The sequence below is a fragment of the Mustela nivalis genome (genome assembly GCF_964662115.1).
Source record: "Mustela nivalis genome assembly, chromosome: 7".
NCBI classification, from domain to species: Eukaryota; Metazoa; Chordata; class Mammalia; order Carnivora; family Mustelidae; genus Mustela; species Mustela nivalis.
Window position 1 is genome coordinate 95851331 of NC_139026.1, and position 11230 is coordinate 95862560.

General features: G+C 52.4%; 1 protein-coding gene across 1 annotated transcript in view; it reads left to right on the forward strand.

Annotated features, from left to right (window-relative positions):
• The first annotated feature begins 4954 nt into the window (after positions 1-4954).
• The window catches only part of LRP1 (LDL receptor related protein 1), a 79745-nt gene continuing 73469 nt past the window's right edge, over positions 4955-11230 (forward strand). Inside the window, exon 1 of the mRNA XM_082741862.1 lies at positions 4955-5516. Coding sequence (XP_082597988.1) covers positions 5450-5516 — 67 coding nt within the window. The 5' untranslated portion in view covers positions 4955-5449. The remainder of the gene's footprint in view (positions 5517-11230) is intronic.

Here is an 11230-nt window from a genome sequence, read left to right on the forward strand (position 1 = left end):
GGACAGGTTATACTTAGGCAGGTAAGGGAGATATTTCATAATTTGCTGGGAGATCCAAAAAGAAGATACCCTCTTTCTGTACCAACTTTTTTGCCCACTGTCACCATTCTAGGTATCCCAAATATGGATTGCAGAGCATTCCTCCTTGATTTCCCACTATTTGGGTTATAATTCCAACCCAAGGATTTAAAGGAAGAAACTTCTTAAGAACAAAAGGGGCATGGGGCGCCTGGCTGGTTCAGTCAGTAGAGCATGTGACTCTAAATCTTGGGACTTTAAATTCAAGCCCTATGTTGGGAGTAGAGATTATTTAAAAATATAAAGCCTTTAAAAAAATATAAAAGTGGGTCAAGTTTAACTGATGTATACTTGCTAAATAAAAATTGTATATGTTTGGGGCATGTAGGTGCCTCAGTGGGTTAAGCCTCTGGGCTCAGGTCATGATCTCAGGGTCCTAGGATGAAGCCCCACATCGGGCTCTCTGCTCAGCAGGGAGCCTGCTTCCCCCTCTCTCTGCCTGCCTCTCTGTTTAATTGTGATCTCTCTCTCTCTCTCTGTCAAATAAAAAAAATCTTTAAAACATTGTATATATTTAAAATGTAAAGAAAAAATATAGAAGTGGGATGATAAGAAGCTGAGGCAAGTGTTTATAGTCATATCTCCTTTGACAGTGAATAATTAGATTGTCTCTTCTCCCAGGGCAGGTACCCCTAGTCCTAACACTCCTATTAGTCTCTCCAACACTCCTATTAGCCTCCTCCATACTGGATGGATATAAAGAAGTAAAAGTTATGATCTTTGCCCTTAAGGAGTTTATGGTCTCCTGGTGGGCACATAACTCCCAAACTGAGTGCTAAATTCTAGGTATTGAGGCTATCTTGAGTGCAAGTTTGGAAGAGGATAGGAGAGCTTTTCTGGGGAGGGAAAAGAGAAGGTGGGAGAACAGTATAATTAAAGGCTCAGGTGGAAATAAGCATTCTCTTATTTTACAGAGATACTCTCAGCAGTTCGCATACTCGAAATAACCCAAGAGTGCAACAATCCCAGTAGACTGTGGAGTAGCCAAGTCAGGAGAGTCCAAGTAGCTGATCTAGAGAGCAAGCTAGATATGTGTGTTTAATGTGGCAAGAGATCAAGGTAAGTTAATTGAAAAAAGCAATTTCCAGAACAGTAGAATTGTATGAATTCATTTGTGGTTTCAAAGGATGAAGGATGGGAGGCCTGGGTGGCTCAGTCAGTTAGGTGTCTGCCTTCAGCTCTGGTCATGATCCCAGAGTCCTGGAATCGAATCTTGCATCAGGCTCCATGCTCAGTGGGGAGCCTGCTTCTCCCTCTGCCTGCCACTGCCCATTGCTTGTGCACTTTCTCCCTCTCTTTGACAAATGAATAAATAAAATTTTTAAAAAAATAAGTAAAAAGGGATGAAAGATGTTTATTTATATATTTTTTTGTCATTAGAAAGAACTTTAGGGGTGCCTGGGTGGCTCACTCAGTTAAGTGTCTGACTCTTGATTTTGACTCAGGTCATGATCTTGGGGTTTGTGAGATCAAGCCCCACTCCCCGCTGGGTGTGGAATCCGCTTAAGATTTTTTTTTAAGATTTTTTTTTTAATGTATTTATTTGACAGAGAGAGATCACGAGCAGGCAGGCAGAGAGAGAGAGAGAGAGAGAGAGGAGCAGGAAGTAGGCTCCCCGCTGAGCAGGGAGCCCGATGCGGGACTCGATCCCAGGACCCTGAGATCATGATCTGAGCCAAAGGCAGAGGCTTTAACCCACTGAGCTACCCAGGCGCCCCCACTTAATATTTTCTATCTCTCCCTCTGCCCTTCTCCCCCTAAAAAATAAAATTAAATTTAAAAATTATAAATAGGGGTACCTGGGTGGCTCAGTGGGTTAAGCCTCTGCCTTTGGCTCAGGTCATGATCTCAGGGTCCTGGGATCGAGCCCCACATCGGGCTCTCTGAAATAAATAAAATCTTTTAAAAATTTTATAAATAAAATGGGATGCCTGGGTGGCTCAGTCAGTTAAGCGTCTGCCTTTGGCTCAGGTCATGATCCTGGGGACCTGGGATCAAGTCCCATGTTCGGCTCCCTGCTCAGCTAGGATCCTGCTTCTCCATCTTCCTGCTGCCCTCCGCCCCCACGTGTGCTCTCTCTCCCTCTCTCTCTGACATATAAATTTTTTAAAATTATAAATAAATTAAAAAAAAAAAAACCACACCTTCTGAAGGAGGCCCAAGGAACTTTTTTTTTTTTTTAAAGATTTTATTTATTTATTTGACAGACGGATATCACAAGTAGGCAGAAAGGCAGGCAGAGAGAGAGGAGGAAGCAGGCTCCCTGCTGAGCAGAGAGCCCGATGTGGGGCTTGATCCCAGGATCCCGGGATCATGACCTGAGCCAAAGGCAGAGGCTTTAAACCACTGAGCCACCCAGGCGCCCCCAAGGAACTTTTTTTTAAAGATTTAATTTACTTATTTGACAGACAAAAATCACAAGTAGGCAGAAAAGCAGGCACAGAGAGACGGGGAAGCATGCTCCCTGCTGAGCAGAGCCCATGGGCTCAATCCCAGGACCCTGGGATGATGACCTGAGCTGAAGGCAGAGGCTTTAACACACTGAGCAACCCAGGTGCCACTCCTGAGGAACTCTTAATAGTGGTCACTGTGACAGTGGGACTGAAGAGTAAGATCTTGGAGTATAGCAAGTTTACTTTCACCTTCCTATACTTCCTACACTCTTCCTGTACCTTTCTATACTCCTTGATTTTTTTAAACTAAGTATTACCATGTCTAACAGGTAAAGAATTCACATTTGATTCAGTGGTCTACAGATAACCAGCAGAGTTTCGCCACCCAGGACGAGACACAGAGAAAACAGTTTCAGGAAGATTCTCTTGTCTTAGATTAGATACCAGAGAAAAAAGAATGAGATGTCCTTCACAGCTCTGTTGGGCTATACATGTGGTGACTCCAGATAGCTTTTTCCTTTCAGAGCTGCCAGAAGTCTGTTTCACTTGGACCACAATATTAGGGGGGTGGGGGGAGGGTGGGGGGGTCCTTGGAAAGGAAGGAAGCTAGTAGACATTCATTAAAAACAGTGAGCCCATTACGGTGTTAGCTCATGAGGGCTGGATTAAAAGATGAATATGACCCCAACCCTGCCCAGAGAATTTCTCTGGCAATGGTAATGGAGAAAATCTGAGCTATATTTCAAAGGACAAAATGACATGCCTTGAGCACAGGCTTGCAGGATTGGATGTAGAAGAGAAAGGCCTGATGAGGAACTGGCAAAAATGTCTTAAGTTTCTATCCCAGGGGGGGCACCTGGGTGGCTCAGTCAGTTAAGCATCTGCTTTCAGCTCAGGTCATGATCCTGGGATCGAACCCCTCGTCAGGCTCCCTACTTGGTGAGAGTCTGCTTCTCCCTCTCCTCCCTGCTTGTGCTTTCTCTCACTATCTCTGTCACTATCTGTTTCTCTCTCAAATAAATAAAACCTTTTTAAAAAAGTTTCTAGCCCAGGAGACTAAAAGCAAGTGACCTTGGCCCTGAGCAAAGTGAGCCCAGAGGATGTTCTGTTCCGGGGGAAAGGTCCAGTTCCTTCTGGATTCTCGCTTTCATTGTCATCAGTGGGACAAGTCCTCCATGCTGCTCTGCTTTTTGCCAGGGACAGACTGGTGTGAGGACTTGGGGTCCTTCCCATTCCTCAAGTAGAATTTAAAAAGCAAGACGGGTGGTGCAATCCTCTCTCATCTCTAACGTCAATTCCTGTCCGGCAGTCAACCTTGCCTACTGCCTCCCTGAACTCTGATTTCCAGACACCAGAAAGTCAGACACCCAAGGTCCAACCTTAAAACACCGCCCAGAAGGGGGCAGTGGCCAGAACCACATCCACCCGGCTCTGGGAACCGCCCGGCGCCTTCACGACTCAAAGGAGCACTCCCCGTGCGGGCTCGAGGCCCGGACAAAGGTCCGACACTCAGCAGCCATCTCAGAACCCGAGGCCTGGAAGCAGGGGGTCACAGTCCCGCGTCTTATTCCAAAGCCCTGTTGCTCGGAATCTAATACCCCGATTTGGTGGGAAGTCAATCTGAAGGTAAAGAAAAACCAAAACACCAAACAAAACATAATAAATGAACCCAGACCTCTTGGGGTGAAGAGGGGTGGCCCTTTCTCAACCCCACCCGCTGGTGACTCACCTCCCTCCAAACCAGGGCTCGCCCCTCCCGCGCCCGGTGCCAGGCGAACAGGGTGGGGCGGGTACTAAGGTGGGCTCCATCCCCAAGCCCTGGGCGGACGGACAAGCTCCGGCGTGTCCCCACGGGTGTCCCTGTTTACTCTAAGCCCCGGAGCAAGGTGGGGGCGGGCCCTCGCAGCCCCTCCCCCACCCCGCCCCCCTTCTCCAAAAGCCCCAATCCCGGTCTTGGTTTTACAAAGTCTCCAAATCAAACCTCAGCTTTTCTCCGTATCTTCCTCGCGGACTGGCGGCCTCTACCCCACTCCGGGGAGGAGAGGCACAGTCAGGGTTCCCCGAGGAAATCAGGCCTCGGCCCGAATCCCGGGGTCTCGGATCCCTAGACGGAGCCTGAACTCCCACGGCATGACACAGAGTTTCAAAGAGAAGCCCCTCAGCCCTCGCCCACTGCCCAATCTCCCCTCGGCCCTTTAGCTCTCTGAGGCACGAGGGAGAAAGGCCCAGTCAGGGGAGAAGGCGCTCCAGGCCCCAAACTGGCTAGAGGGGGCCCGGGGACCTCCACTCCCGGACCGCTGGCCAGAGCTCCAAATATTGTCGCTGCTCCGACTCCCCCTCCTCAGGGCAGCGCGCCAAATCGGCGCATGCGCACTCACAGGATTGCCGCGTAGCTCTTTCTCCCCCACCCCTTTCTTTCCCCGCCCCTTCTCTCCCTCCCTCCTTTGCCCGTCCCCTCCCTCTACCCCCCTCATCCCCCCCCCCCCCCCCGTCGCGGCACCTCAGTCCGGGGAACAGTGGTGCGAGCTCCAGGCCCGTGCACTGAGGAGGCGGAAACCGGGGGAGCCCCCAGAGCTCCATCAGGCCCCTTCCAAAGGCTCCCCCACCCGGTCCACGCCCCCCACCCCCTACCCCGCCTCCTCCCAATTGTGCATTTTTGCAGCCGGAGGCGGCTCGGAGATGGGGCTGTGAGCTTCGCTCGGGGAGGGGGAAAGAGGGGAGAAGAGAAAAGCTGGGGGTGAAGGGTTTGGATTTGGGAGTAGGGGGCGGGCGCACCCCCGTCAGCAGGCCCTCCCCAAGGGGCTCTGAACTCTACCTCTTCACCCACGCCCCTGATGCTCTTTGCTTAAGGATAAGATAAGAATAGAGGAGGAGGAGGGGAGAAGGAGGAAAAAGGGGGACCCCCCAATTGGGGGGGGCGACGGCAAGAAGTAGCAGGCCCAGAGGGGAGGGGGCTGCTGCTTGCATCAGCCCACACCATGCTGACCCCGCCGCGGCTGCTGTTGCTGCCCCTGCTCTCAGCTCTCGTCGCGGCCGCTATCGACGGTGAGTGAGATTCCGCGGCCCCCTTGGACCCCTGGGGACACCCACCCCCAGCCCCCACTCCTGCGCTCAGATGGGGAAGGGAGACGCGGGAGGGGGTGCCTTTTGTTATCCCAGTCCAGCTGACACAGCAGCGGCCCGACTGGGGGCGGGGATGGGGGTCTGATTTGGAGGATGGGGGCCCTGGGCAAATGATGCTTCCGGGACCCCCCAGCCCAAACAAAGACCAGAGGCCTGGGAAGGGAGAAGAGGGCTCCCCTTTTTTCTGATTCTGGGATCGAGAGGCCTTCTCTTCCTATATCTGGTTGGGGAGGGCCTCCTCCTCCCCTACATCCTCCACCCGCCCCCCCCCCATCTGAAATGTGAAGGAATCCGGATTTGCAATGTAGGGCTGCAAAAGGGGGCGGGAGGGGGGGGGCGCTTTGCAGTGGCCTCTGAATCTGGAAGGGAAGCTGGGTCAGGGTTGCCCCGCTGGGCAGAGGGCAGGCAGGCCGGGGAAGGCTGTGGGTGGGGAGAGGGAGGGCCGCGGGGAGGGCCCCCTGCTTGGGTGTGGAATCTGGGCCCTGGAGACCAGGCTTTGGAGGCCTGGGTCCAGGATCCAGCCGAGCTGCCCGCCTGGGTTCCTAAGTGGGCACTTCCCCCTCTCAGGGCCTCTGTCAGTAGCCTGGATAGGGCTGTTGGGGGTGGGGGGCAGCGATGCTATGTGACTTTGAATTTTCCTTCTTAATTCCTGGGAGCTTTGAGATGAAAAAACGTCAGATGTCATCATTGGGGAAGGGGACTGGAGAATGGCCTGGAATGCTGAGGTGGGAGGGAGGAGGAAGGCTGCTTTCTCCCTGACTTCTGGTTTGATCACAGTTTAGACTGGAAGGAGAGTTGGAGGTTGGATCGGGGTTATGGCTATGCCCCTGCCCCTCAATTCCTTGCTCCTTTAGTAAATGTGTTTATTTATCTCCATCATTTCCCCATTTCCCACCCCCCCCACCCCCGCCCCAACACACACACTTTGTATACTGTAGTTGGGCTTTGGCTAGGACATAGTCCTTTTGGGGAAATGAGGTGCCCCCTGTCCCCCTTTATGTCAGCTATTTTTCTTTTCCTTGTGAGTCACTGGTTCAAGTCTTGCCTAAGCTTTGAGCTGGGATCATGGGTTTGGGCTGGGCTGGGCCCCTGATTTGAGGAGGGTGGAATCTCATCCCTTCCTCTCATTTTAATCCATCCATCCCGGGGAAAAAACTGGGTCCAATACCATCATGCACCCCTCCTCCATCTTCTAAATTTTGCCAGGTTGGAATTGGGAAAGTTTTTCTCTGAAATCAGATTATCTCTCCTCCTGCCCTCCCCTCCCCCCAACTTGCTCCAGTTTGAGGAGAGAGGTTAGAGGGTTAGGAAGTAACTGTGCCCAGAAAGACAGTATTTTCCGTGACACCCCCCCCCCCAACAAGATGCCATCTTGGGGGAATGTCTGTCCCCTTCCCCACCACTACCTCAATTATCTGCCCAAGAGGAGGAAAGAGGCGCTCTCCTGAGTATTCTCTAGACCAGCCCTCACAGGCAGCTCTAGCCCACGATTTCCTTGTTATACATGTTCTTTCCTCTTTTTCTCAACCCAGTGAGGTGGAAGGGGAAACTAAGGCAGAAAGATTCAGGTGCATGACTTCTAGGAGGAATAGAAAAAAAAAATTTTAAGAGTCCCCCCAGGAACCCCATGATGGAGGGTGGATGGAGTTAGACAAAAGCAAGAGGGGTCTCTGTGGAAAGCAGAAAAGGTTCCCAGCCCACTCAGGAAGGGCACCAGGTTGCCTCACACCCAAGGTTCTAAGCATGGTTCTATTTACCACGCTCTAGGTTGGTTGGTGGTGGGTGGAAGTGGGAGATACTGGTCATGTTCTCCTTAACTGTCTCCCAGCCCTTTCTTAAAATCTCCACTGTGCCCACATCTGTAACCCAGCTCAAACTAAACTGTATCCAAAGTCCCGGGAAGAGGACCCCTCCCCAGGCACACTCTACTACTCTTTCCTTGGGAATGGGAATATGAACTATTGGTTCCGCCCCACTCTGAAGGGTGGGAAAGGGGAATTGCACAGACCTGTAGGGCCAGTGCTATCCAGCCCGGCCTAGAGGATTCTCTTATCTCTACCCCTGCCCTCATGCCTTGGGCCCACAGACATGAAACGTTCTTTGCTTTCCAAAGAAGGAAACCTCCTGACCCCAGATACCTTAGTGTTGAACCTTTCTTTCTGCTGCTATCATAGGCCTTGCTGCTTTCCCCCCTACAAGAGCAGCCCTAGGGGCCTTCCCCACCTCTTCTGCTTTGTCGGCTGTGCCTGAACCCACACGGGGTTCCCTTATTTTGGGGGAGCAGTGTCACCCCGCTAGTAAGCAGAATTGAGTGGGGTTGCTACCAGGGAGGATGGGGACACAGATGAGGTGGGGGATGGGCAAGGGAGTTATTGAGGACCGTGCTGAGACTAGGATTATCTTGGTGTGGGAAGGGCAGCCCCAGCAGACCAGGCTCAGGGAAGGCAGACTCCCTCCTTCTCTCCACACCCCTCTCCATCTTCTCTCCACACCCCTCTCTCCACACCCCCTTGAGCCAGTGTATTACCAGTTATCAGACAAGCGGCACAGCTGAAGTGAGTTATGAGGCTGAGGTGTTTGCCTCCTGGCTCTCTGAGAGAAGGTTCCAAACTCCTTTTTTCCCCAGCCAGACCCAGATCCTTGAACACTTCCCTTCCTCCTGGTCTTTCAAAGTGGGAATGTGTAGTGCATTGATTTGGGGATGGGAGGCGTATTTTGATGTTTGAGGCTACTTCACAAGACTTCCTTTTCGTCCAGTCTTGCTCCCCCTTCCTCCATTTTCTCCATATATATAATTCCCCCTTCTCAACCTCTCTACCATCACTGAGCTTCTTAAGGATGCAGCTGGGGTCCTGGCCAGAACCAGCCCTGGTCTGCATCCCCCTCAACTCTTCCAAACAACTCCCTCGTGGAAGCCCTTCTTTACGCAAGTCTAACTTTCTTTCCTCCTGCTGCCGTCTTAGCCTTTCCACATCAGAACCCCAAGCTTATTGCCCTTCAGTCATCTCTTGCCAGGGTTCCCTCACTCTGTGGACTCGCCAGCCTTTAAGCCTTCTGGCTCTGGACTGGGGGGAATCTGGGTGCAGTTGATTGGGCCCATACAAGGTCCTTGACCTAGTGGAGCTGGGCTCTGTGGGTGAACATTTGGAGAACTTAGTCCTACCCCACTGTGTTCAGTCCCAGATTTTAGCCCAGTTAGCAGGATCCTGCATTGTTTGGAGAAGGAAGCAGTTGGGCTCTGGAGTGCTTCCGGTGCCATGACCCCCGGAAAGAGGTGCGGGATAGTGGTGGGGGAGAGGTATTTATTTGTACCTCTTCCTCCCTTAGGAGAGAGGAGAACCTCTCCCAGGCCTTGGCTTCCCTGGCTGAAGCGCTCCGGTCTTCTTCCCCCACCTCCCTATTCTGTGGGAGGCATTAACCCCTGTTCTGGGTACCCCTTGGGTCACACACTGCTAGGACAGGGACTCTGTCTCCCTAAGTCAGGATATATGCTGTCCCCACCCTACTCTGAGTCTCAGGGGGCTTATTATTTTCTGGGTTCATCCCAAGACAACGGTGCCATTATCGTGGCAACTTCTGGGCTGAGACCCCTTCCTGTCTATTTTTCCTCCATCTGCTGTCATTCGTTTGTGCTGTCTTGGCTCCTTGGGGCCTCTCACTGTCTCTCATCCTCTCTGTTCATCTCTCTCTGTTGCCTACCCTTTGTGGCATTCTCTTATCCCTTTTGGTCTCCCTTGCTTGATTTGTCTCTGTCTTTATCTACCTCCATCCAGGCCTGTGGGGGTCCCCAAAAGTACCTGGGAACTGGCGTCTTTCCTGGGCTTTCCCACATGCTCTGCAGTTCGCCCCTCGTCGTTTTGGAGTCATTCTCCCCTCCCAGGTCGGAGTCTGAATGTCCCATTCTGCAGTTCCCTCTCTGCTTTCCTCCAAACTGTTCTCTCTTCTTCCCCCTCCGCTAAGTTTAGGAATGGGTTTTGGAGAGAATGTTTCTGGAGGAAGGGAACTTGATACCCTTCGTGGGCTGAGTAACAGGGGAAAGGAGATCTGTCAGAGGAAAGGGGGAGGTTAGACTTCTGGCAGAACTTCCTTATGACCTGAGAACTGGAGAAAGGTGTGGGAAATAAGTCGGGGGCTCAGAGCTTCTCCTTCTGCTGAGCATAAACGATGTGTGTGTGTGTGTGTGTGTGTGTGTGTTGGGGGATAGGAGGAGCGGGCTCTTAAAGGCCTGGTGAGAGATATAGGATGAATTCCGGAGGCCTTCAAGGGCTCCGAATTTTACTTATGGGGAAAGGAAAAGATGGTGGGGAGGTCACTGGTCAGACTAATGTCCTGCTGAGTCAATATTGACTCAGGATGGAGGGGGAGACCCTTCCCCTTCCCTGGCAATCCAAGCCATCCCGTCTGTACGTCCGTCCAGGCCGCAAAGCAGAGGCCCAGACTCAGGAATGACAAAAATGTGTCTGAGCCTCACTGAGCTGCGGGGAAGGAGCCACCGGGTAACACCCAAAATACATAAAATTCAGTGAAAAGCTCTCGGTTTGGGTCTGTGAGGCCCTGCTGCCCCACCCCGTGTGTTTGAAAGCTTAGATTCCTGCAGGCTCTAACCCCCAACTCCTGACCTCCCCCCAGGCTCCTCAGTTCCCTTAGATAGCTCCTGTGGTTCCCTTTAGAGAATATCCCCCCAGCCAAGGGCCTATCTCTCCTTCTGCTGCGTCTGCTCTTGAACAGGGCCTCAGGGTCTGTTTCACGCTTTCCTGGCCTCAAGTCTCCTGGTCTTATAGGAAGAAGTGCCATCTGAGGCCTCAGCTTCCTTCCTCACCCTCACTGCTCCCAAAAGGATCAATGGCTGGGTCTCCTGCTCTGGAGAAGACTCCCTCAGGATCTGTTCTTTCCTGACATCCTCCCTTCTCTGGCCAGGCACTCTTACCCTCTCTTCCCCACCCCACCCCCAAGGTCCCAGAATGGGACAGAGGACGACAGCCAAGGCTCAAGCAGGGCAGTGGGGTCCGTGTTGTGTCTGGACACACACCCGAGCCTACACCTCCTGTCCTGGCTCCAGCTTGGTGGCCCTGGGGGCCATGGCTGGGCTGGGTGCCTGGGTTTGAGGGGGGAGCAGGGGTGTTGGCCAGACTTAGCATGGCGGTCACATTCAACTCCAGGCAAAGCTGAGAACAGACGGCCCCTGTGTCCTGGCGTTCTCGCTGCAACCTCGCTCCCTCTCCTCCCTTTCCAGTCCTCTCCTCCTTCTTCTTCCTCTGTCTTCCCTCACTGTTCTGTTCTTGTCCCTCTCTGCCTCCTCCACCACTCGCTCCTCTCCAAGGAGCCCTGAAGGTCACTGCCACCCCCTACAATCTCTTTCTCTACTCCTAGTGCCAGAGAACCAAAATATTCTCCCGTTGGTTCCTTTCCTTCATCCTTTTTCATCTGGCGCCATTCTCGCGGCCAGTGAGGAAACCACCTGTTTGTTCAGTTACTAAATCGCTCTGTGCCTCAGTTTCCTCAACTGTACGAGGGAGATCGCAACGGTACCCACCTCCCAGGGTTGTGAGAATTTAAGTGAGTTCACACGTACCAGTGTTTCAGTTCAGTGTCGGACGCATAGTGACCAGGTTGAAAAGTGTTAGCTCCCGTCATTA